This window comes from Staurois parvus, unplaced genomic scaffold (assembly GCF_062004578.1).
Source record: "Staurois parvus isolate SC_StPar_1 unplaced genomic scaffold, SC_StPar_1.0 ptg000445l, whole genome shotgun sequence".
Classification (NCBI taxonomy): domain Eukaryota; kingdom Metazoa; phylum Chordata; class Amphibia; order Anura; family Ranidae; genus Staurois; species Staurois parvus.
Window position 1 is genome coordinate 4,964,926 of NW_028318241.1, and position 27,961 is coordinate 4,992,886.

At 42.0% G+C, this 27,961-nt stretch overlaps 1 protein-coding gene across 2 annotated transcripts; it reads right to left on the minus strand.

Moving 5' to 3' along the window:
* Positions 1-1,148: 1,148 nt before the first annotated feature.
* Positions 1,149-27,961, minus strand: GPBP1 (GC-rich promoter binding protein 1). Of its 2 annotated transcripts, none has more exons than XM_089688065.1 (10): positions 27,783-27,961; positions 21,316-21,435; positions 17,432-17,555; positions 14,909-15,132; positions 13,044-13,110; positions 11,306-11,484; positions 7,149-7,265; positions 4,062-4,246; positions 2,708-2,810; positions 1,149-1,886 (listed from the first exon to the last, which is right to left on the minus strand). In XM_089688065.1, the coding sequence occupies exons 2-10, from the start codon at positions 21,376-21,378 to the stop codon at positions 1,731-1,733; spliced, it is 1,218 nt and encodes a 405-aa protein (XP_089544191.1). In that variant the 5' UTR covers positions 21,379-21,435; positions 27,783-27,961; the 3' UTR covers positions 1,149-1,730. The 2 variants fall into 2 exon arrangements, with proteins under 2 accessions (XP_089544191.1, XP_089544192.1); XM_089688066.1 differs by lacking the exon at positions 27,783-27,961 and adding an exon at positions 27,426-27,569.

Below are 27,961 nucleotides of genomic sequence, written 5' to 3' on the forward strand. Positions count from 1 at the left end.
TATATATATATATATATATATATATATATATATATAACCCAAATTAGTTTCTCACCTAATAATTAGAATTAAATTTTTTTTTTTTTTACATTATTTTTTTTTACATAATGTCACCCTAGCAGTATAGTGTCACCATAGTGACCCTGTACTGCTTGTGGGAGGTGATGAAGATTTATTTTTTATTTTTTTTTTACACTGCTTTTACACCCATAAAGGCTGTAAAAGCAATAATTTCTCCTTCTCTCTGGCTGCATTCTTGCAGCCATTGAGAATACTGTGAGAGCTGTGATTGGTCACAGCTTTCACATGGTACAAGGCTGTTGTGAATAGCCTTGTACCATGTGACCATGTGACCCATACAGCGATCGGTGTTCCGCTGTGTCCGGAGCACCAATTACGGTTCCGCACGCTCCCAGGGAGCACGCACAGGCAGTGAGCGCGAGTGACGTTTAGAAACGTCAACCCGCTTCGGCTTCACTCCCGTCTGGCCGTTTATCTACATGGGCCAGACGGGAAGTGGTTAAAGAAAAATTAAATGCAATTTTTTTTTTTTCGTTTTGGATAGAGTGGAGAAATATTAGAAAGGCTGTCAGGTTTTTATTGCGGTTTGTTATGGATATTCACCTTCTGTATTTCTTCTATTACGGTTATCATCGAAAGCGAAAGAATCCTAAACTTTGGGTTGCCCCAAACAATAATAGAAGGGAAATGTTCCAATGGGGACCCTAGTTCCGGTGACAACCAGGGATCCCCTCACTTTGGTGGTATTTCTTCTCACTTCCTGTTGTAGCTATAAGACAGGAAGTGAAGGGTAATCTATCCAATGGGACACAGAAAGCAAAAAACCTTCCCTTACTCCAAAAAAAAAAACCAAAACATCTTTTTAGTTCTACTTTAAGAATTAATTTACTAGTCTATTACAGATTATTTATTAGCAACACATTTTGAAAGAAAGTGTATTGTATACCAGGCAAAACAGTGTTAAACAGATTCAATTCCACTCAAACATTGAGTTACGGGTGAATTTCCAAAAAGCTAAAAGAAGCCATTGGCTGATACAACCTGTCAGCGCCTTTTAAATGCTGAAAACCGTTTTGGATGGATATACTTTTTTATATAAATTCAGGGATAGGTCAGAAGCCTGGAAATTTTATATCAAAATAAGTTTATTTTGAACAGAGTTTAGTCCATGTCACTTCACCAATGCCAGGCTCTACAGATACCCAAATAAAACCTTGATAGTGAAACAATGAAAACGATGCATTTAATCTGTGAAACTGGAGAAAAATATTTTTCAAGGCCTCAAAAAAACCAGGACTATTTTATCTAATAAACATGCTACATCATTTGTATGAGACTGCAGTGGAAGAGAACAGAAAAAAAGTATTGTCATTAAAGTGCTTCTTTTTTGTTTTGAAGACAAAATTTAACAAAAACCTTGGCAAAATACTATACAATTGGCTTTCTTTCTTAAAGGAGGTTCCCTTTGTTACTGTCACATTGTCATTTAGTGAGATGCTCCCAAGAGGAAGAGAAATCAATGCTGAGCCAATCAAAATCTTCAAACATCTACAGTGTCCATTACCAATATGCAGAGAGAGACAGAGAGCCAGCAAAACTACTTCCATGTAGAAGCGCAGTGATAGGATGAGCTCTGAGCGACAGTAAATATTATTTTGTGTTCACAATTATCTTCTAAGAAAATTAGTTCAGATTGGTCAGCCAGTTCCTCAGAAGTCATCATCTGATGTGTCACTGCTACTGGTCTCAGTGTCATCATTCTCATCTGTGGTTGTGAAAGTACTGTGTCTCCAGGGGTCAAATTTTAATTCAAATGAAAGCCCATTTTTCAGGAGACTATTCTTCCTCAGCCCATTCTTCTGCAGCTGTAGAAATATAAAAAGAGGCTGTTAGCAATTCAATATTACCTTGTAGAATCTGAGATCTGTAAAAGCAATTCTTTGTAGTTTGCCAAAAACCCCCAATAAGGAACATTCACAGCATGGCACCCTATCCCCAAAATACACTGCTTGGGCCTAGTGACCAATCATCAGGCCAAAACAGTGTAGCATGACGGAGAAACTACCATCTTCCATCCTGTGTAAACTTCCATCTGACACAGAGCTTACAGAGTATTTTTCGGAGTTGCAGACGAGCACTGTAAAGGAGATTTTAAGTCAGAGGTAAGCTTTAAACAGACTCTGTCACTTTGCACATTTCTGACTTTGTGACAGTCTCTTTAAAAAGTGATTTTAAACCTTACATTTTTATATACTTACCTTCTCTGTCTCCTTAGTATAAGGGCAGGCTTGGGGGGGCCCACAGGAGGTTTTTTTTTTTTTACCCTAATGTAGAGAATGCATTAAGATAAAAAAAAACCTTAAGGCTTTAGAACCACTTTAAAGCTGCTGTTCGCCATGGGTTGAATGCATGTTTTGTCTGCAAGGAGGGCGCATAGTTATCATATTCCTCACTCCCAAAGGATTTATCATAGCTGCACAAATGTTCCCCAAAGCTGCTTCTCTTTGCCACTCTGTTGGTTGCAAGCACTCTGGCATCAGGTAAAAAGCAGTACCAGCAATCCAGAGGGCCAATCACAACCCACAGCATGGAAGAGACGAGCACTGACTACAGGGAGTGCCCAATTGCCAGAGCGTTTTTTTTTCTTCATTTTTACTGGAGGTTTAGCTTAACATACAAAGTTTACCTGCTGACTTATGACCTGGAACTCCCTCATCTCATCTTCTGTTAGTGGTGCATAGATCTCATCGTTTTCACTGTCTTCCTGCCAGCCCATTTCCTTCAACAGCCTGAAAGTCGCAAAGTGACAAAAAGGTTATGTTGGGTCATCTCTTTAACACAAATCTTTTCTATGCCTTCTAAAGAGAGACGTTAAACCTCATTCTTTAAACATTTCTTTATCTTAGCTTTTTAACACTGATCTATATGGAATTTATGAAGCATTTTTAAATTCTTAAACAAGAAATCCTGCCACCGTTGACCTTTCCGTCAGAAAATTGCCCAACTGATGATTACTTTGGGTCACTGACTTGGAACAGGTCTGCAGAAGGAGCTTCTGACTTCCCAGATATGGTTTGCTACATGTTCGTGCCAGGTTAGTGATTTAAAGTATTAAGAACATTAAATCAGCTTTGTAGGGGAGCAATTGACATTTTCGGAACGAGAATTAGCAAAGGCAAGGCCCATACTTCCCAGTGTACAAGATTCCTTTAACTCCAGTAAGAGATTGCTGAACACATCCTAAACGGCAAGCAGGCTGCAAGTTTAGACAAGTTTTAGCAAGCTTCAGAAAGTTTTAAAAGAGAAGTAGGGACAAAGCTCTTTTAGACCTTCTCCTGTGGGCCACAGGAGTGCACTTTGTTCTGAACTCCTGTGGCCCGAATTCAGCCACCAGTGTGCTAAAGCCCGCTGTCGGCTATGTCACTAAGTTTGTTATGGTTCTGGAGGAATCTTGACTTTAATTTTGGGATCCACCCAGATTCTTGACTGGCAGCTGGCTCAGCCTCTCAACACAATGCTGAGAGCCTGAGCCAGCCACTCCTGCCTTCTTCACAGTCTGGCACTCCAGGGAGTGCTGGAGGAGCAAAAGCAGAGAGCAGTAATTGACAGTCACCGGCTCTCTGCTCACTGAAGACTGAGAACTGAGCGATCAACGGCCTTTGATTGCTTAATTCTTGGTTTTAGAAGAGGCAGGGGACCAAGGCGAGTATGTAAGTTTATTTTGTTAAAATCCAAAACTTTGCTTTTAAAGGATAAGTTCACCTTTCATAACATAACATGTTACTTTAGTTAAATGTCTATCTGATTTGTTTTACAAAAGTGTGCAGCTCATTAACTATATTTACTCAATGCCTTGACTCTGATGGAGGACTGTTGGTGGATGAGCAGCCATCAATCCACATGAATGTGAGCACAGCCAGTAGCCAGAAAAGAGACTAATCTGCTGGGCCCCGCCCACTGGTGCCATGAGCTGAATTGGATGCAGTCTAAAAAAATTCACAAGTTGATGTGTGACAAGGCAACACTGATCTGCAGCTTACCTGTGCTCTGCTTCCAGTGAACTTGACAGAACAACCTCCTGAGGGAAAGTAGAAGACCGTGTAATTTGTCTGGAAGTGAAGGAATTTCCGTTCCCCTGAGGGATTTCCCTCTTTTCAAAATTCAAGTTGATGTCATGTTCCTGACAAATGTTTATTCTATTCGAAAAACTGGAAGAATCAACTTCCTGTAAAAAACACAAGCACAGATTAAAGCAATTGTAAAGAAAAAAAAAAAAAAACACACACACACACACACACACACACAAAACATCTCTATACTTACCTGCTCTGTGTGATAGAAGTGCCCAGGAGCGGCACCGAACCCCACCGGCATTCCAGGTTCCTCCTCTTTGTCCAGTGCCCCCATAGAGCTATTCATGCATGCTCATTCCCGAGTCCCGCTACTGCGTCCATTGACACAGACAGCAGGACTCAGCCCTGCCACCCATTCCCTCGTCACTGGAGTTAATCGACAGGAGCGGGAGTCGATGGCTCCCACTTCTATCAATCTGCCCAATGAGGAGGGAGACAGCGGCGAGAGCCGCTGCTACAGTGCATGTCGCTGGATCAGATCGGGCTCAGGTAAGTATAAGGGATCCTGCAGCAGAGATTTTTTTTTTTTTTTAACTTAAATGCATAGAAAGCATTAACATAAAAAACCAAAGGCTTTAGAACCACTTTAATATACATGCAAAGCCATTTTTTGTTCAACTTAAAAGAGTAGTTTGGGCTTTTATTTTATATTTATATTTTTTTCCTATAACTATACTAACCTGTGGAAGCAGCTGATCGCTCATTTCTCAGTCACTGCTGTCTGCTCTGCCCCTCCAGCGCTCATTGTAGTGCTGGGGTGTGGCGGGGGCAGGTGCGGCTGGCTTATGCTCTCAGTGGATCAATAAAAGACTGAGTCAGGTGCTGGTCCAGGCTCCTGGGTGGATCCCATCCATATGGTCGTGATCTTTCCCCAGCCTAGACCAGCTCTGTGATATCAACCGACAGCGGGCCTTAGTTGACTGAAAACAGGGAACAGAGGTGCAGAATGAACTGCACTCCTGTGATCCACCTCAGAAGTACAGCCAAATGAGCTTTGGCTGTATTTCTCCTTTAAAGTGGTTGTTAACCTCAGACATGAAATATGAACAAATCATATCCTTCTATAGTGTGTACTTGTCTCAATTAAGAACACTAGGGGGTTTATTTACTAAAGCTGGAGAGTCCAAAATCAGACTCCCTTCTGCACAGAAACCAATCAGCTTCTAACCTCAGCTTGTTCAATGAAGCTTTGGCAATGAAACCTGGAAGCTGATTGGTTTCTATGCAGAAGGGAGTCTGATTTTGGACTCTCCAGCTTTAGTAAATAAACCCCTAAGTGTCATTTCTGTCTGCTGCTCCATTCCTCTGCTATCAGGACAGGTCATTTATGACAAGTTTTCCTGACACCAAGAGAAAAATGGTGATGGGGAGGGACCTCCAGCAGATTGACAGTCCCAGCTCTGTTCCTGCGACCTGTGTGGAGGAGGTGTGTCCATTCCCTCCAATCAGCTCTCAAAGCTCTCCTAACTGAGCTCTGCAGTGTGTAATTTCAGCTCTCCGCCCCTTTTTTCTGAACTCTCAGACCAGCTTTATAAATTAGGCATTTTGAATAGATGTAAAGAAGAGAAGATTGCTGACAGACAGGCACAACTTTTGTAGGAGGAGTTGTTTCATCTCGGTCTATCACCTGAGGCCAGTCATTTCACTGAGTATATGTAAGTGTTTAGATCCACTTTAAATGTAAACGGAAATGGTCAAAACCCTTCCAGATGTTTTTGTCTTTGCAATCTGTGTCCCATCGCTGGGAGATTTCCCTTAATTTCCTTCCCTATATATGCACCAGGAAATGAGGGGAAATCCCTTCTAAAACAGCTGTCACCAATACAAGTAAGGAAGATTTCCTTCCTATTCCTGTTCCATTGACAACTCATTTTTGGATTTTCCCTCACTTTGAGTCCTGATGACAAAGGATACTAGTACAAAAAAAAAAGTGACTCTTCCCAGCAGGGACACAGGCAGTAATAAAAGCCTGACAGAGATTCTAATTCTTCCACACTATCTGAAATTAATAAAAAAAAACTAACTTTTAGTGCCTGCTTTGCATCTCTCACAAACAAAAACCATGAGTTAATTAATCCTTTCATGCCCAGTGTTAATCAAAACCTTAATGATTAGATCACATTTTAACGTTTTTGGATGCCGAAAGGATTTGAAAAACATCTTAAAAAGGATAAGATCATATTTTAACAAAAAAAATAAATGCACGTTTTTTCGGCAAGTAAAAAAATGTGCATTTATTATTTTTTGTTTCTGAAGCCTCTAAACCATTGCAGCAGCATTGCAGTTCGCTGATGCCATGCAGGTCTCCTGCAGACATGTCAGTGTATCTGTGTGCTCGTACATCCCATATGGGGAAGCAGATACTTACTGACAGGAAGACTCAATGAACTACCATGGCGCTCCACAGCGCAAAGGCTGTCGGAACTTGTAGTATTCTCATGAATATGGGTGTAACATGTTACGAAAGGTAAACTTATCCTTTAAAATATATATTTTGTATAAACAACACAGATATGGACAAAAATTTGCAGTTTTAATTTTCTATATGAGTAATGAATTGATATACTTTTGCAAATATTGTTATTAATCTTTTTCTCCTCTTTAACTGGAGTACAAGGACCTAAATATGAATAGGTCCTGATACAAACCTCCGCACTATAAAGTTGATCAATGTGTGAATATTCTTCGAAATATTAGGGCTTTTCCAGCACACTGCCTGTAACTATAGCGTGGAAAGACATTTACGATCTAGTAGGGCCATTGTGAATGGGCTAAATAAAAATAAGTACAGCGGTGGTGATAGGAAGATTAACCATGCAAAAAAACATGACTGGTAACCAGGTTGTCACAACCTACCCTGGGGAAGGGACCCCCAATGTGGTCATATTTTACCCAGATATCCCCATCCAGGTGTTTCCTTATGAAAATGTCAGCTTTAGGCATAGGAAAAAATCCTGCAACAGTTTTCTAAATCCTTTACTTATACATGGTTACCTCTTGTACTGAAGTCTGAGATGCATCTGTCAAGTCATTATGAACAGTTTTATTTGACCTGAAGGTTTCATTAGAAGTTTCAATCTTGTTCTCGTCCAATAGTCCATTACTGTTCTCCTACAACAAAAAGAAAACATTATATAAGTTGCTTGCAAAAGGGTTCCCCATCTTGTTGGATACGTAGTTCATTTCTGTCTAAAGATGCAGGCTGATGTCTAGCCAAGATAAGGGACTACATGCATAGTTCAGATGTTCTAATCTGGCAGCTTATGTCTATATTACCATACATAGGTTAGTCTACTGCAGTTCAGGCTTGAAGGAAATCATGAGGAGTGAAGGCAGCACAAATTGGCAGTGTATGGTCACCTTTCTAAGGTATCATACAGGAGCTATATATCATCTAAGGCTCTATTCACACATTTGCAACTCCAAAGTCGTGCGATTTCCATTGCGACTTTGATGCAACTTTGGATGGGTTCAACTTGGCTGTTGACTTTGGCTTTGACTGCTGCACAAATGTCACATTGAAAACATTAATATGCGACTTTACAATGCAGTCTATGGCACTCAAGTCGCATCAAAGTAGTGCAGGAACCTTTTTAAAGCAGCTGCAACTATGTTGCATAGATTTCAACGGCTCCCATAGAAATACATGAGCTTTGGCCTGTCATGTGACTTTATGTGTCCAAAGTCGCATGACAAGTCGCACAAGTGTAAATGGAGCCTAAAATCCCATTGTGTGCAAACTAAAAACCGTTACATCAGTTTAAATAGCTTGTCAACCCAAAGAAAGAATATATTTCTTTCCTGGGTCCCAAATGCTCCGTTTACCCACCAGAAATAAAGAATCGGGCCTCAATCGTTACAACCCTGGCAAACTGACAACACCAGAAATCTCAAGGAGACACTGTCCTGCTCTTGAATGACTGTGGCGTAAAACCAAATCCCTGCAGGACTTCACCCTATATAAATCTGCCCTACTAAAATACCATTCCTCCCTCCATGCTGCCAAACAAACCTACTTTGTCTCTCTTATTATTACCTTGTCATCCAGTCCTCGTTGGCTCTTTGCTACTTTTAACTCTCTGCTTTGTCCTCTACCTCCTTTACCCTCTAAATCACTCACTGCCCAAGAGCTTGGCAATCACTTCAAGGACAAGATTGAAGCAATGTATGAAGACACATCCACTATACAGATATCTTCCCCACTTAACATACCTTGTCCAGCAGCTGCTTCTCAATAAACTCCACTACCTTGGTCTCCGAGATTCATCTCGATCTTGGTTCTCCTCCTACCTGTCACAGCTCTCCTTCAATGTTACCTATAACTCTGTCTCCTCCTCTCCACTTCTTTCTGTAGGGGTCCCCCAAGGCTCTGTTCTTGGACCCCTTCTCTTCTGTATCTACACCTCCTCTCTTGGTCACCTGATAACCTCCTATGGCTTCAAATACCACCTCTATGCCGATGACACCCAAATCTATCTCTCAACTCACTTCACTCCTTCAGTCTCCACTCGAATTACTAAATTAATAACTGACATATTAGCATGGATGTCACATCACTTCCTTAAACTAAATCTCTCTAAAACTGAGCTGATAAAATTTCCTCCCCCTCATGCACCTCTACATGACGTTTCCATCAAGATAAATAACTCAGTCCCTCCCCTCAAGCCTACTAGGTGTAACCAGACTCTGACCTATCCTTTCAGCCCCAAATTCAATTGCTGTCAAAAGCTTGGAGAGTTCACCTCCGTAACATCTGTAGAATTCACCCCTTTTTAACCAATGAAACCACCAAGCTACTCGTTCACTCCCTTGTTATCTCTCACCTTGACTAATGCAACTCATAGGCATACCTCTCCATAGGCTATCCCCTCTCCAGTCTATCATGAATGCTGCTGCCTGGATCATCTACCTTACCAATCATTTAGGGTTTGCCACCCCTCTCTGTCAATCCCTTCACTGGCTTCTGATTGCCCAGCAAATTAAAAATATAATAACAACCACATACAAATCCATCCACAACTCTGCCCCGAGCTACATCACCAATTTTGTCTCCAAATATCACCCAAACCACTCTCTCCGCTCTTCTCAAGACCTCCTGCTCTCAAGCTCCCTGGTCTCCTCCTCCCATACTTGTCTCCAGGACTTTGCCAGAACCTCTCCCATCTTCTGGAACTCTGTACATCAATCTGTCCAGCTATCCCCTACTCTGCACAGCAGAGAAATACACAGCAGCATGATTCCCAAGTAAAACACACACAGCACACATAGTAAAAACAGCACAGTTAACCCTCTGATCCCCCCAGATGTTAACCCCTTCCTGCCCAGTGTCATTAGTACAGTGTCAGTACTTTTGATTAGCACTGACCACTGTATTAGTGTCACTGGGAATGTCAGTGGCAGTTAGTCAGTTCCCACCCAGCATCAGAATGTCCGCCGCAGTGCTGCTATAAGTCGCTGATTGCAGCCATTACTAGTATAAAAAAAAAAATTTAAAATAACAATTCCAGTATATATACCGCCATTTGTAGATGCTATTATAATATATACTTTAGTATATGTAGTATATACTTTCACGTAAACTATTTACTTTACATGCATTGGGATTTTTTGTTTTTCAGCAGACATGTAGCAGAAAAAGTAAAAAATATATATAAATAATTTAGTTTTTTTTATAGCGCAAAATTTAAAAAAAAAAAAAAAACACACAGTTGATCAAATACCACCAAAAGAAAGCTCTATTTGTGGGGAAAAAAGGACATACATTTAATTTGGCTGCAGTGTTGCATGACCACGCAGTTGTCAGTTAAAGTAACGCAGCGCTGTATCACAAAAAATGGCCTAATCTGCAAAGCACACACATCTATAAAACCATATAGTAAACCAGTCTCATACCTGTTCCTTCCAAAATAAGTGTATAATGAACAAATTCACAAGCAGATGCTGTTTCAGTGAAAATTGCAATATGATAACGGAGTCTGGAGTTCTAGGTACTTCTTGACTTTACCTGTAAAAGTCAACCTTTGGACACCTTTTCTTGCCTCTCAAGCCTTACTATGGATCAGTATAAACAAGCATATACAGCTACCTTCCAGATACGCTCTTCTCCCATTTGAGATTAGCGCGAAATGCTTTAGAGACCATCCACAGCTGACAGGTGGATTTTGCATTTTCCTCCTGACCTGCATTAGACTTCCTTCTAAGCTGCATCAACCTGATTCCAGTTGCTTTTGCATTCCCAATGACTTGTAGGAAGAGAGAAGCAGCTTAGACACAAGCAAATGTCAGTCAACACTGCCCCTAATTCTCAGCCTAAAGATGTAGAGGGAAGTAGGAAAGTAGGGTCCAAAATAAGGGTGTCAATAAGCCCTCTAGCTGACAACAAATTTCCAATCCAGCATAATATCCTAAACATCACCTCTTGATTATAATCAACAAAAGATGTTAATCTGGCTTTTTTTCACCATTATGATTCCATTCTAAAAAGTGCTTTTCACAGAAGCGCTTCCCCCTAACTTCTAGTTTTGAAGTACAAGCAATATATAGATACTGCGGTCACATGCACTGCTCTCCTCATGACAACTCTCAAAATCCATTTCATCTGCATACTCCAATGGGCATGCCGATTAGCATTCATTCATGTGTGGTGCAGGTTATGAATATTCTATATCATTTTCTGGCTTGGGTTTAGTAATGTATTCTTTTACAGGAAAGAGCAAAGGCAACAGCCTATACACCTGATTTATTGATCTGATAGGTAGTTTTCACTGAAGGCAACCTGTGTTTATTTTTTTTCCATCATATGCTTCATCACAATGAATTTGAAAATTGGTTGGCAACATGCTTACTTTGAACCACTGCCTTTTGAACCCCCAAATCCTTTTGCAAACCCCATGCCATCTGTGATCAGAAAAGATGCACAGGAAAATATTCCAACATCTATGTAACAGTGTTGCATATACTGTATGTATCTCAATAAGAAAACAGGCAGGGTGTTAAAAATAAGTAGTGGGTGAAGGGAACAATGTTTGTTTTAGGATATCTGGCTCCTAGGGCTGCCCTGACCATGCGTACAACCACATTCGCCTTTAACAAAAATGAATCAATTCTGTAAACATTATCCCCTCATACAACAATGCAGTGCATCATATTACCTTAGTAGGACTAGAATCCTTGGCTTCTAGATCCTTAGAGATGTCCATCCCATTCTTCGCGGGTGGAATGCGGGTACTACTTGTTGTAATCGGATACCCAGACAATGAAAAATCATCTTTCATCCCTTTTCTAATGACCAGCATTCGAGAACTTCTAGATTTAGAATTCAAAGGGTATTCTGCATGAAATAAAATTGCCACAAAATACAGTTAAAAATACTCAATATGTTAAGCTTTACACACAGATCTAAAATTCATTGAAAAGTAATCTTGTTTTTTTCCCATGTTGACTTTTACCTTAAAGTATAACTAAAGGCAAAAAAAACTTTTCTTTTTTTACTTTTGAATAGAGTGATGGGGGATTAGAACACCTGTTAGGTTGTTATTGCTGTCTTTGCCCCTGTTACAGAAATTAACCGTCTCTTGGGGACCTGAAAGTGAAAGAGAAAGGAAATCACAAATTTTGGGTTGTCCATAGAAGAGTAATAGAGGGGAAATCTTCCAATGGGTACACTAGTTCTGGTGATTCTGGTGACAACTAGAAATTAAATTTTTAGAGGGATTTTCTTTCATTTTCTGTTTTGGCTATGGGACAAGTAAAGGGAAATCTCTCCAATGGAACATAGATGGGAGAAAAAAAAACTGACAGGGGTTATAACACTCCCTTAACCAACACATAAAAATTGCCTTTACCTCTATTTTAACCGTAGTACATTGCGGGCGTGGCCGCTGTAAGCAAATCGACATACAGGTATCCCGCTGCCTACTTCCTGGTTTTGGGCAAACCCGACCCCCTTATACTCACCTTACATAGGCTCCCTTGCAGTACCTTGCTCTGCTGCAGTCAGTGATCTGTTTTGCCAAACTGGAAGAGTGTTGACATCCCTTCCCTGGTCATGTGACAGTGCTCAGGCCTAATGATTGGCTTCTAGGCTGTTGCACTGTCACAAGAGGGGCTATTACATGCATCATTGACTCTGTATAAAGAACATCATTTACATGAATGTGTAATGGTAAAAAACTACACCAGTGTCTCAAGTGCTCAAGGGATAGCGCTGAAGATGCCTTTAGAACAAACAGCATTGAAAGCAGGGCACTTGAGGATGAATTCTACTGATGTCAAGGACATTGACAATATGATGCGATAGAATACATGATTACTAGTGGAATCACACAATGGGGGTTGTTTACTAAATCTAGAGAGTGCAAAACCTGGTGCAACTCTGCATAGAAACCAATCAGCTTCTTGGCTTTATCGCCAAAGCTTAATTGAACAAGCTGAGATTGGCTACCATGCACAGCTGCACCAGATTCTCAGTGCTCCAGTCTTAGTAAATCTACCCCAATGGCTTGTTTACGTTATTTAAAAAAAAAAAAAAAAAAAAAAAGGATTTAGAAGGAAACGGATTTCAGTGACACCAAAGATAGCAGCCTTGGGGCATAGGCATACATGCTAAAATATGAAACTTGCACCTACATTTTCTGTTCATGCATAACAATGGAACTTGCGTTTGTTCGTAAAACAGCACATTTTTGGACAAAACAGAAAACACCCCTTTGGGGTTGATAAAGAGGCAAGTCCCAGGACAGGAGCAGATTGTGGAAAATAAAATAACAATCATAACGAATAAGGATTCCACTGCTGTGTGCAAATTGGAAACTTTCCTAACTTCAAACTGACTAATGAATATATCTCAGGTAACAGATACTGCTCCATTCAAAAATTTAACAGACTCACCCCACACTCCAGCAGAGAGAGACTTGTTTTGGTTCACTTCTTTGTCATGCTCAGGATTTAGAGAAGGCTGTAAAACACACACATTGATACAAAAATTTAAACAACCAAAATAATACAATACACATACAATTAAATACAAGGAAACATATTAGTCATTAAAAGTAAATCAGTTACAGGTATTTAGAGAATGGATAGTGGTTTTGTATGTATTTTGTTTATCATGGACACGACTATTTTTCATTTGTGTTGAGTAAAACTATATATGAATATTAAGCGGTTTATTATCCAGCCAGCCTCTAGGCTTCTTTTACTGCATTTCTACCCATTACATGGATTTTCCCACCATCAGAATACAGTGATCAGTGTTGCCAGCTATAGTCAGCGCCACTGATTGAGCGGCCAAAATTCAACAGGGCGATCAGTAGATCGACTTCTGTACAACCACCTTGCCCATACATGGATCAAAATTTGTCCAGTCCTGGCTGAACCTGCTGAATTTTGATGCATGTACAGCTGGCTTCAAGCTTTTCTTAAAGTGAGGTCACCTCTACTGTGATATCTCTTTAAACCATGTTTTGGGAATCCACAGTTATGTAACAAAATGTTTATTTGGTCCTTTATGGACATGCTAAACATAACATTGAAAACATTTGTCTGGACGTCCCCAAGCAGTGAACAAGAAGGATGGGCAACAATGAGGCAAACAATAACTTACCAGGATGTTTCCAATCTCCACCAAGAGACAGTTGAAAAAACGGGTACAAAAGGGAAAGTATCTGCAACCTCAGGAGTTTTAACCGAGCCAAGGCTGGTGAAAGTACTCATAGAAGCAACATGCTGATTCTCTAAATTCAAAGAAACTTCTTTAATTTGGGAGTAATAGCAAGAGACTGCAACTCCTCAGGGGTAAGCTCTTCAGTCAAAAGACTGTAGCGACTCAAAATCAGACTGACTCTTGACCTAGGTCAGAAAAGGGTGTGGGAGCAAGCATGCCCTCTGCGATCATAGCAAACACCTGTGTGATTTGGGCCAAGTCCAAAAAAGTCTTGAAGGACCATGGTAAACACCTCAGCTGAAAGGGCAGAGGACCCAACCACATCCAACAGAACAGACTCTAGAGAGCAGAGTTACAGAAGTCTCCACTGTCAGAAGACACACTGCAAGCAGCCCCAGAGCTAATAGTTGAGCTGGTGCCAGTGGGACTCTCCCCCACCATCTCTACGACCAGACATGTTGCAAATGCACAACAGTAATCCAATATATAAGCTTAGGGCAAGAGGAAAGGCCTCAGGTACTCAAGAAACCCAGACAACTGGTAGTAGGTGATGGTCGGATGGCTGGAGATGACCAAAGTCACTGTAGGCTGGCAGCAGGAAAAGATCAAAGATCCAAGTTTCACAAGGCTCTTTGCAAGCAGTTGCATCAGTGAGGAGATGCAATCTTAATGCTGTATGGCAGAAACAAAAAAGCACATGACACTTCCCCCAGCAAATTATATCAGCCTTCAGCATTAATCTATTCCACAAGAAAACCAGCCCACTCACTAACTGAGTCTTCAAAAGCTAGACCTGGAAACACTTCAGGCTATCCCCACAACATCCAGCAATAAGGGGGATTACCCTGGGCTGGCCTACAGGGTTTTTCTTTTATATTTGTCAGTGTCTAATGCTCCTGTAGGTATAACCTAAAAATTAAAGACGTCCTGTGTCTCTGAACGGACGAGAAAGAAAATACATTTTTTTAGTCAGATAATTTAAAATATCGGTTAGTTGTATGCATACTTTTATTCTGCCAGCAGGTGGAGGTTTTGGCCACACAAGACACTGCCAACACCAAGATTAATGGTTTCCTCACTGTCTACTCACAAAATCTTCAGCTTCAAACTGCTTGCGTTTTTCACGATCTTCTTTTCGTGTTGTTTCATTCTCTAAAGAGCTGCCTTCACGATGCCCATGGGTTTTACCTCCATGGAATGTGCTACTTCGAGATCGGGAGCCCGTACCATTAGAAGTACCGTTGTGATTTATATTTTCCGATCCATTCCTGCCCTGTGAACGCCACCCATTCTTTTCTTTTCTTCCAAAATTACCTTCAAACAGAAAACATGGCATCAGTAGTTTGTGCTGAGAAATATGTTTTTAATAACTAAGAGGACAAATTTTGTAGTATCACAAAGCGAAAGCGTTTGCTGTTCACCAAAATGATTTCAGTTCCTCCTGAAAAATCAAAACTCCACCGAGGTCAAGCACAATTTGTGGTTATTTTGCGGCTCAACCACATACCCAAAGCAGTGATTGGATTGATGGTTCTTGGCAATTCTGCAGAACTTAAACACAGTGGTTCTGATTCACCACTTTGATAAAACATTTTTCAGCAGGACAGAACGTCCTAAAGTAGTCCTAAATTTAACGTTTTTTAAACCTTAAAAAATATGTAAGCCCAACATTTTATATTCCTGATATGTGGCTGCTGTAACATGTATTTGTATGAAAAAGTATCCTGTTCTCTTTGTACTGCTTCCTTTGTGTTAAATCCTTTGTATTCCTGCCGGCTCCTCTGCTTTCCTAATAAAAACTGACTACACCAGGCATGACAGCACAGCGTGGTCAGTTCTCTACCTGTGCCTGCTCTCCTCCAATAGTCAGACATCTGCTGACATGTCTCTCCCTACACAGCCATTCACTGGGAAGATCCGTGTCCTGCTGTTTCTCCTCCCTGACTCTCTAAGTTCCATATGTAGCTGAGAACAGAGGGTTTGTGATAAAAAGTGGGGGGTATTTATAATGTAATTTATATGTATACACAATTTGTTTGCATTTCATTTCTATTTTAAACTGAATGGGTTGTTTTACAAGGTAAGGGTTTACATATACTTTAATGCATTACCTGTCCCACCCCACTCCCCTCCTGGTAATGTCAGTCAAACTCCAGGGAGTAGGGAACAGGAGGAAGGGTGGTGGGAACCAGTGTTCTGCATTTCCATGTAAGCACACAGCTCAGCACTGGACCTGGAGTGGGCAAGCACGGGTGCCCCTTAGCACCCAACTTGCAAAGGGGGTACCCAAAGAAGGGAAGGAGCCCATAGTGCCAACAAGCACTGCTAGAAGATGACAAGCAACATTTCTTTGCACAGAGCAGGTAAGTGTTAATTCTTTTTTATTTAACCTTTAATGTCACATGCTAGATTCCAATGATGTGCAGTAAAGCACAAATCATTTTACTGTTCTCTTATCACAGCTCTTAGTAAAGAGTAAATATGGGTACAGCCGATAAACAGATTTATATTTTTTTTTTTTAAAATAGGTGTGTGTTTTCTCAATTTACTAGGGCTCAACTGCCATCATTATACTCTTCTGAAGTACTAGACTGCAAACCCTGCAGTCTGTGCCTGCACCAATTAGTCACTTCTTTTGTGCCATCATCACACTGTTTAGCCGCTGGACAGCCAATAGGTAGTGCCCACATCACCCACATAGAGAAAGACCCCTCTTACTCAATTAAAAAAAGACAATGAAAAAGATAGAGGACTCATGGCCTGAAACATTACATGACTAATTAAAAAGAGGGTTTTAGGCTAGTTTTTTTTCTTTTTTTTTAACTAAATCAGAAATTAACACGAAGATTGACTATTACAAAGCGCCCGTGGATGTACATGTACCACTAGAATTTACATGTTGTAATTTTTTTTTTTTTAAAGTACACCTGTCATTAAAGAAATATGGGAAGGGCCACTCCTGGTCATCTGAAAATACAAACTGCCTGCCTGTGTCTGCCTTCAAAACTTTATAAGCCTGCAACAACCATGCAGAAAATGAATTTTATCGCTGCATTCACTGTTAGCCAGTGGCTCAAAAACCACAGATGCCCACATGATGTCAAAGCCAAAGCAAATAGTTTTTCCCCCCTGACTGGTGAGAAATGCAGCATACATATGCCTCTGACGAGTGTACTGTATTGTGCACACACTGTACTATGATGACAGAAGACACAGAGTGAGAACCGGCAGGTGACAGGTCAGAAACTGTCAGACTTCTGACCCCAATGGCAGCTTCCACATTTCTTTCCCGCAAAAAGGTTAATTTAACCCCTTCCCTCCTGCCCGCCCTGGTATCCACTTTAAATGTTCTCCACATCCAGGGGGGCAGGAAGGATTATGTGAACACTGAGATTGACTGTTACTGTGGTCACATGATTGGAAGCCAGTCCCACCTGCTGATGTTTTCTCGGGGCCGAAAGCCATTATTGTCAGCTAGGTCTTTTGAGCCCACCCAGTGACGCATATGTGTGGAGTGCGGGAGTTAAAGCCCCACTTTTTGCTTCCACACATCTGGGTTACAGGGATGTACAGGAGTTAAAAAGTCAAACTGGAAGACAAATATTAAATATACCTCCATTTGAACGACCAAGAGAAGCATCAAATGCATCGGATGAATTGTGACGTCTGCGAGTTACACTGTAGCGACTGTCTGGACGCACCACATTTTCAGAATGTTTGTCACTGCTTAAAGAGGTCTGTGTGAAGAAACATAAAATACTTCAAATCAGTATTGAAGAGGAAATAAAAAGCAAAACAACCAAACAACCAGATTTCAGCTCTGTAATCATCACTGGGATGTCATATTGTCCACTCCTTAAACTGGGAGCTCAGTGATAGACCAGTTCTATTCAAGGGGAAAGGGTAATAAAAAATGATCTGAAGCAGGTGAAATGAAAACAGACACCTCTGCACTCTCCAAGGAGTTAAATGTATATTGCTGTAATCTCCACACTGTAAATCTTCCCATACATGGTTCAGTTTTTTTTTTTGTTCACCCAGCGAAAAAAAAAAAAAACTGAACCGATTCCCCCCACACATTAGAGGTGGATGAGGGAAATCCTCCCCGCTGCGCTATTGTATTCAAACAGCAATAACAACCTGAAAGTGATTCTAACCACTAAGCCCTTACATTTTAGCAAACATGTCATCAGATAGGTCCATCTAATGCTGCTTTCTGCTCAATTTAGTGCCTATGCAATTTTGTTGACCTCCTCACAAGGTCACTTTAAACAAACACTTTAAACAACAAATAAGTGGTCAAGAACATACTTTTAATAGAGCAGTGCTAAATGGGGGTGGGGAAGGGTTTTAATTCAAGCTGTAATGTTTTATTAGATCTAGCTTAGTTATTATAAACTGTTCTGCACTTTTCTGTGCATTGTTGACCTTCTCCATATTTTATGGTGATACAGCAATACCACCATTCACCAGCAGATGGCAATAAAGATGAAAACTGGAATTAACACCTATCACAGGAATTATGTACACGAGGGATATTGAAATAAAATTCAAGGAGGTCCGGTCACTAAAATTTTCTTCCGGCCGAGGTCCGAATAGGGTGCCCATCAGTGTGCCTCCTTACATTAGGTGTCCCCAGAGTGCAACATTACATCACGTAATGCCATCTCATCAGGTGTACCTATCAGAATTCTCCCCATCACAGTGCCACCTTACATCAGGTATTCCCGCCAGAGTGGCCTCTTACACTCAAAGTACCCCTTTCCATCATATTTCCCCATCAGACTGCCCCTTTCCATCACATGTGCCCATCAGAGTGCTCTTTGCCACATTATGTGCCCATTTGTGCCCCCTTAACATAACATGTGCCCATGGCCGTGTCAAAGGAGGTCAGCATGCATAATTCTGGGATATGACCTCTAAGTTGAGCCGTTATTTGTGTTCTATGGACGTTAATCAAAGTCGATTTCCCAAACATGAAGCCCGTTTGCTATGATTAAGACTCGAATGGCTGATGACTTTCACTGGCTGTATCTCCCTGCATATCATTAAAAAGTAATTTGCTGATCCATAACGTTGTGCATATTTCCTAGTGGACTATAAGAAGCCTGTCTGATCCTTGTGGAAAATGGACAGGATAGCAGTTCAACCTAAAGGCTAGGATCTTGGACATATTTTACAATCCAGGTTGAGAAGCGAGATACACTATATTGCCAAAAGAATTGGTCGGCCTGCCTTTACACACACATGAACTTTAATGGCATCCCAGTCTTAGTCCGTAGGGTTCAGTATTGAGTTGGCCCACCCTATGCAGCTTCAACTCTTCTGGGAAGGCCGTCCACAAGGTTTAGGAGTGTGTCTATGGGAATATTTGACCATCTCAAAAGGTTTTCTATCAGGTTGAGGTCAGGACTCTGTGCAGGCCAGTCAAGTTCCTCCACCCCAAACTCACTCATCCATGTCTTTATGGACCTTGCTCTGTGTACTGGTGTGCAGTCATGTTGGAACAGAAAGGGGCCATTGCATCTGATGCTTTGCATTGTACTTGGTGATGTAAGGCTTGGATGCAACTGCTCAGCCAAGGAAACCCATTCCATTAAGCTCTCTATGCACTGTTGTTGTGCTAACCTGAAGGCCACATGAAGTTTGGAGATCTTTAGCTATTGACTCTGCAGACAGTTGGCTACTTCTGCGCACTGTGCGCTTCAGCATACGCTGACCCCGCTCTGTCATTTTAGAGTTGCTGTTGTTCCCAGTTGCTTCCACTTTGTTATAATACCACTAACAGTTGACCGTGGAATATTTAGTAGGCAGGAAATGTCACGGATGGACTGATTGCACAGGTGACAACCTATCACAGTACTACACTTGAATTCAATGAGCTCCTGAGAGCGACCCATTCTTTCACAAATGTTTGTAGAAGCAGTCTGCATGCCTAGGTGTTTCATTGTATACACCTGTGGCCATAGAGGGGATTGGAACACCTGAATCCAATGATTTTGGGGGTGTCCCAATACTTTTGGTAATAAAGTGTAGGCCTGTAAGGGTCAAAGGATCCTTATCAGGCTTTCGTAGCAGAATGATTGTTGCATCATACATAGAGTCAGGCAAAAAACCTGTTTTGAGGGCCTTCTTTTAACCCTTGTGGGAATACTATCTGGATTGGAGGCTTTAGAGCTCAGTATTTTCATAGGGTACTAATTGTGGGTCTGCAGCGAAGACATTTTGAATTGGGACTTTTGTTTATCCTGCATATCCCATAGACCAGTCTTTTTCAACCAGGGTGCCTTTTGAGTTCTTGGCAAAATGCCTAAAAAAATACCCCAAATTGCACCAAAATTGTGAAAAAGCCATTGAGTGCATCAAGCCTGCTTTTTTATTACACAAAGCCACAGATTTTATTGTGCAGCATTACAACCTCAGGTACTGCACAGTCCAGCCGCTGGCATCCTAACAACCAATGACATGGTCAGTTTATGAGGATGTTGGATGCCTGTACAGCATTCTTGTTTACCCTCTCTTTAATATAACGTGGATCACATTAGCTGAGTAAGAGAGAAGAGAAATGCTGGAATACAAGTCAGTACCATTGTGCAAAGGTGTATTTGCTTTGAAAGGATCACTTTTCTCTAATGCTGGGTGTCCCATATTTGTGTATGCAGCTACATTATGTAAAACTATCAGTTTGGTTTGCTACATTTTAGAATGGGGTGCCTAGAGACTGTGCATAACTTTAAAGGGGGCCCTGACTGGAAATAAAGGATTAAACGGTTGTAAATTTTTTGTTTTTTTTTAATCCAGTAATTTTTATTTTCAATATTTTTAGTAAGTCGAATACAAACAGTACAAGCGTCTCAGTACAAAAAAAGGAGACATATTACTGAGTAAAAGGAGAAAAGCTGAACGCCAAAAATACACGGTGTAGTAAGTGTGCATTCCGTAGGTTCCACAGAACTTAAAACTGTTACAATTTGTAATTAGCAAGAGGTAGATAGATTTTTGATTTTTTAAAAATGGAACACGTTATACTTACCTGCTCTGTGTAATGGTTTTGCACACAGCAGCCCCGATTCTCCTCTTCTCAGGTCCCCCTCAGGAACTCCTGGCTCCTCCTGTTCTCAATGTACCACCATAGAAAGCCGCTTCCTATGGCGACACACCTGCGCGCACGATCCCGAGCTGACTACGTGTGTCTATAGGACACACAGAGCATTGCTCAGTCCCACCCCCTCCTCACTGGCTGTGATTGACAGCAGCTCCCATGACTGTCTCTGAGCCAATGAGGAGGGAAAGAGCAGGGAAAACCTCTGCTCTTGTGCACAACCCTGGATTGAGGTCGGGTTATAGACTGTTGATTAGTATCTTCCCACTGAGACATTTGAGTCATTCCTCTGGTGAGCGCACCCTGTGTTGTGGAGCTTTTTCACATCATAGAAGTATAGGCATAAGAGTATAAATAACAGAAAACTTACAACAGGTTACAGAAAGAAGTTTTACCTTTGTGGAGGGTGGCGGTGTAGGGAAATTAAGCCAGGCTGGAGCAAAGTCATGCTGCGCCATTTAGGTCAAGTCACTTGGCTAAAGTGAAACAAGGCTCTAGCACCTCATTGCAAGTCCCTGTAAAATAAATGCAGTGAGTTAAACCATACCGGTCATCAGCTTATGGAATACAAATGAACCCCCTCTCCTCCCTGCACAGCAACCATCCTCCAATTCTTTCAAGACTCTTATCTGCTCTGGCATAACTGATGCTGCAGCTATTGCATAAAGTTCACACAAAGATCTACCTTTCTGAAAGTAGCTATTTATATAATGCTAAAAAGGTGCGCACTCTATATTCCACCCCCCCCTTCCAAGTCCACACTGCTCTTACCCACTCAGCCTGTGTAGTGATCCAGGGAACTGAAATCCCTGCTCTTCCTGCAGGGCTTCCAGGATGGATAAGAGTGATTCTCTGTACCAGTGCTCTGATCCTTCCCAGAAGGCCTACAGAAAGATGTGGAAGAAGCATTGGGTATTAAAACCCTCTAGACCACTGGACTGGCTGAGTGGGAACTGATCGCTCATCACCCACAGATGTACGTACAGCGAGGATCGGGGAAAGTGTAGGGTGTTCATCTTTTATAAGGTGAACTTACATTTGCTCCCTGGTCTCCTCCTCCCACGCACGACTGCAAGACTTCTCCAGGTCCTCCCCCATCCTCTGGAACTCACTACCCCAATCCATCAGACTGTCACCTTCCCTCCTCACCTTCAGGCGCTCCCTGAAAACCCACCTCTTCAGGGAAGCCTACCCCACCCTCACCTAACAGCTGCTGCCCTTCCCTCCTCCTACCACTCCATCCCCCACAGCCATTTCCTCCTGTGCCTCTACCCCCTCCCTCCTAGATTGTAAGCTCGAAAGAGTAGGGCCCTCTTACCCCTTGTGTGATGTTTGTTGATACTGTACTGTTTCATGTATTGTCCCCCCCTCTATTGTACAGCGCTGAGCAAACCCTTTGGCGCTATATAAACTCGATAAAATAAATAAATAAAGACATTTAAGCATATTTTCACATACTCCAAAGAAGCCGAAAGGAGACCACAGGCTGTCATTAAAAAAAACCCAATGCTGAGAATAAAAAAAGAGGGGCTTTCAAGTCAACATTTCTACTACTTAAAGCTTGTTGAAAGCCTGCCAGCTGCTTGTTTAAAGTGGCAATCAGCTCTTATATTGAGATATGTGCATAATATTTACAAACAGAAGTTGAAGGGCACTTTAAAGGCTACTTGAAGCATGGTGAAAGCTCTGCAAAAACTTCTTCAACTGTTCACATTGCTCTTATAAAAGCTGAAGCCAATGTGAAACAGGCCTTAGTTTCCATCCAATGCTGCCCTGAACAGGGTTGAACATCATGCCTCGAGGTCCAAAAGTCTGGGGAAATATTAGAGATACAGTGGATATAAAAGTCTACACACCCCTAATGTAAGTCTAACACACCTTTAATGTAACCAATAAAATGTACAACTCAGTTGAACAACAAACTGAAATCTTTTAGGTGGGCAGAAGTAAAAATAAAAAACTAAAATAATATGGTTGCATAAGTGTGCACACCCTTAAACTAATACTTTGTTGAAGCACCTTTTGATTTTATTCCAGCACGCAGTCTTTTTGGGTATGAGTCTATCAGCATGGTACATCTTGACTTGCCAATATTTGCCCATTCTTCCTTGCAAAAACACTCCAAATCTATCAGATTGCGAGGGCATCTCCTGTGCACAGCACTCTTCGGATCACCCCACAGAGTTTCAATCGGATTCAGGTCTGGGCCATTCTAAAACTTTCATCTTCTTCTGGTGAAGCCATTCCTTTGTTGATTTGGATGTATGCTTTGGGTCGTTGTCATGCTGATAGTTGAAGTTCCTCTTCATGTTCAGCTTTCTAGCAGAAGCCTGAAGGTTTTGTGCCAATATTGATTGGTATTTGGAACTGTCCATAATCCCCTCTACCTTGACTAAGACCCCAGTTCCAGCTGAAGAAAAACAGCCCCAAAGCATGATGCTGCCACCACCATGCTTCACTGTGGGTATGGTGTTCTTTTGGTGATGTGCTGTGATGTGTTGTTTTTGTGCCAAACATATCTTTTGGAATTATGGCCAAAAAGTTCAACCTTGGTTTCATCAGACCAGAACACATTTCCCACATGCTTTTGGGAGACTTCAGATGTGTTTTTTTGCTAAATTTAGCAGAGCTTGGATGTTTTTCTTTGTAAGAAAAGGCTTCCGTCTTGCCACTCTACCCCATAGCCCGGACATATGAAGAATACGGGAGATTGTTGTCACAAGTATCGCACAGCCAGTACTTGCCAGATATTCCTGCAGCTCCTTTAATGTTGCTGTAGGCCTCTTGGCAGCCTCCCAGACCAGTTTTCTTCTCGTCTTTTCATCAATTTTGGAGGGACGTCCAGTCCTTGGTAATGTCACTGTTGTGCCATATTTTTTCCACTTGATGATGGCTGTCTTCACTGTGTTCCATGGTATATCTAATGCCTTGGAAATTCTTTTGTACCCTTCTCCTGACTGATACCTGTTAACATTGAGATCCCTCTGATGCTTTGGAAGCCCTCTGCGGACCATAGCTTTTGCTGTAGGATGCGACTAAGAAAATGTTCGGAAAGACCTACTAGAACAGCTAAACTTTATTTGGGGTTAATCAGAGGCACTTTAAATGATGGCAGGTGTGTACTGATTTTGAATGTGATTGCCTAATTCTGAACACAGCTACACAACCACATTATTTTAGTTTTTTATGTTTCCCCCCCCCCCAAAAAAAAAAAAAAGGATTTCAGTTTGTTTTCAATTGGGTTGTACAGTTTATAGGTCACATTAAAGGTGGAAAAAGTTCTGAAATTATTTATCTTTGTCTCATTTTTTTGCATCACAGAAACCTGACATTTTAACAGGGGTGTGTAGACTTTTTATATCCACTGTAGGTAAGCAGGTACACATATACACATACGCTCATAGACAATGCTAGGGTCCATTAAAATGGGCACAGCATACAATAGAGCAGACTGACTACTTCCCTACACTTAGGAAGTGGCTACAGAGAAGGCTTTATAATCCACTATACCCAATGAGAGGCAGAAAATAGGTGCAGCATGCTGTTGAAGTACAGCTACATGCTACTTATTGTAGAACAGCATGAACAAGTACATATCCAGTTACTAATCGATGTCCAAACCCCATAAAGTAACCAAAAAAACAACTTCACCTTCCCTGAGACAAATCCTCCATTTGTGTCCCACTTGCCCAGGAACTGCAGTTCACAATGAAGGGGGGGGGGATTCAGCAACAATATTTATTATTAGCAGAGTAGTGACATTTAGTACAGTTCTAGTCGGGGGAACAGTGGGAATGGCGCTATCCCTCCACTGCCACGTATGTTACTGGAGGAGTCAGCAGGGACCCCGATTTCACCACAAGCACCTTGTTTCATCTCTACAGAGGACAATCACTGGGACAATTACGTAGAAGGATTTTCACATTTTTCTATGCGTGTTTGAAATGCCAGCACTTGAACAGTCTGTGCTACATTTTGAATGAACAAACTCTTTAAGTAGGTGCTGAAACAATGTACTCATCACCACGGGGTAAATTTATTAAAAGGAAAAAGTTGTTCATTTAGCAAAGTGATCACTAGGGACAGCAGAGAGCCTGGAACATGCAGAGTTCGTTCTCTGTGCTACTAATCACAAGACGCAGCAGAACAGAGAACTGATCACTCCTTTTGTTAATGAGCAGCAGCATCTGCTAGATTTTGTATGTTTAGTAGAGTAGTGCAAGCTTGTGCTTGCACCACTCTTGTCAATTCCCCTCAATTTATCCAATCAAACTACACCAATCAATACTGGACTGTGTGTGGCCAGCTACTCCTAGTCCCCAGAATTGGGAACAGGGAAGTGCAGAAGAACAAGCAACCTGCAGCCAAAGAAGCCTGGTGCCCCATGTGAACAAGGCCTTAGAGCAGGGGTGTCAAACTCCAGCTGTTGCAAAACTACAAGTCCCATCATGCCTCTGTCTTTGGGAGTCATGCTTGTAACTGTCAATCTTGCAATGCCTCATGGGACTTGTAGTTTGGCGACAGCTGGAGGGCCGCCAGTTTGACACCTATGCCTTAGAGAAAACAGAATTCTGTTGAGTCCAGGGGCAGATTAGATACTCTGAACATGTCCAAAACGCATGTGAACACGCATATATTTAGACACAAAAGAACTCCATCTGGAAACCATAACATTTGCCTATACTTCCCAGATAATTTCTCCTGTGACCACAGAGAAAGAAAGTGATGGAAAGTTGTCACTTGAACCGGAAGCGAGGGGGAAGTCTTCCAATGCGAACACCAGGTTCAATGGCTGAAGCTGCCCATCCACGCAGACTTCTTTCATTCAGTCTGCAGGGTGAACTAAATCTGAGCCGTGGGTGTCCCTGCTGGCACCTTTCAACTCAGCAAGTCTATAACACAACTGTCTTTTGTTGGAGGAGCCAGATGTAAAATCATCAGCCGAACAGCAACCAACCAGATGCAGGAGCTGTTTGGGTATTCTGACACCCGCAGGTACCGACTATCAGAATAACAGAATATATGGACAGGTTTAGTCACCGAAACAGGTGACCCCATTGGAAGATTTTTCCCTCACTTTCAGTTCCAGTGACAACGTCCCATTACCTTCTGTCTGAGTGGTCACCCTGACATGCCCTCAGCGGGGGACACACACTGATAATCACCATCTAAAAGGGGTTCTAATCCTTCTCTAGTCTATCCAAAACCGAAAACATTTTTATGTGTTTATATATAAATACTATTTTGTGTAAACCTTCCATGGGTGTTCCATCCAGTCTGGCAGACCCTCCACACAGTACAGCCTTCATTAGAATAGAACTAAAAACAAACCTTCTTTCTTCGTTTTGGATAGATTGGAGCGGCATTAGAACCACTGTTGGGTTTTTATAGCTGTCTGTGCCTCTGTTCAGGAGATTCCGACACTTTATTTGTGCCGCTTACCACTATCACTGAAAGTGAAAGAAAACAGAAAATTTTGGGTTGTCCCCAGAATAGGAACAGAGAGGAAATCTTTCAATGAGGACACTGGTTCTAGTGACAACAAAGGATTTCCCTCACTTTCGAGGGGCTTCCTTTCACTTCTTGTTCTGGTTATGAGACAGGAAGTGAAGGGAAAGCTCCATTTGTGTCCTATTGGGTAGATTCCCCCACTTCCTTTGTTGGCTATGGAACAGGAAATGAAGGGAAATCTCCCATCCCTGTCCCTGAGATTTCCTCTCACTTCCCGCTTTGGTACAGGAAGTGAAATCTCCCTCATTTATGTCCCATTGGCGAGATTCCCCCTCATTACCTTTGATGGCTATGGGACAGGAAGTGAAAGGAAATCTCCCATCCCTGGTTCTTTGAGATTTCCTCTCACTTCCTGTTTTGGCTTTGGGTCAGGAAGTGAAGGGGAATTTCCCTCATTTGTGTCCCATTGGGGAGATTGCCCTTATTTCCTTTGCTGGCTATGGGACAGGAATTGAAGGGAAATCTCCTATCCCTGTCAATCTGAGATTTTCTCTCACTTCCTGGTTTGGCTTTGGGCCAAAAAATGAAGGGGAATCTCATTTATGTCCCATTGGGGAGATTCCCCCACACTTCCTTTGTTAGCTATGGGACAGGAAGTGAAATTTCCCCATCTGTATCCTATCGGGGAGATTTCCTCTCACTTCCTGTTTCAGCTATAGGTCAGAAAGTGAAGTGAAATTTCCCTATCTGCATCCCATTGTGGAGTTTACTGTTTTGGCTATTAGAAAGTGAAGTATCTCCAACGGGACACAAACAAGAGTTACAACCCTCCCTTACTCTATCCAACATGAAAAAAAAGTTTTGCCTTTAATTCTACTTTAAAATTGGAGGTCCAATCAGACAGCGAACAGCTTTGGATAGAGAATGTTGCTGGTGCTCCCCATGTGGATCTCCAGGATCTCAGTGAGCAGCCAAGGGCCCTTAGGGGACACATGTGGCTCCCAGTCTCTCCCCTCAGTGTGCAATGAGGATAGGAAAAGTGAGTTGTACTCACACATTGCTCCAACTAGGAAGCATAGGGACTAATGAGAAGGGGGACATATCACCAGGCAGCAGTCTCAGCTCACAGGCACATTCTCCTCATCACTGGCCACTCAAACGACCCGAAACACCGCAATACACATGCACAATATCCTTGCAGGCGCCTAAGCGGACTCCTAAACTTAGGGTCTTTCCGGGCTTAAAGGCCCCTCATCCCCACCGAATTCAACGCAAAGGACCCAAACCTTTAGCTGCCCCTACATGTGCCTGTTTTGGTTTCCACCACACAGTGGACTTCACATGACTAACGGGGCCCAAAGAGTTTCAGGCAATCGAGCCGAAGCCTTCTAGCTCTTCCCGTCTGGTTCACCTGATTGTGCGCCGGAGGCAGCCACCCGATCACGAGCTGCGAGCACAACCGTACTGCTTGGAGCCATCGGGCGGCGCCATCTGGGGGCGAAGAGGTTAAAATGCGTTCGGAGGCAGTCAATGGGGGTCTCCCGGGCCTTCCCACGGCCTGACGTCATGTAGTTCCGCAAACCAAACAAC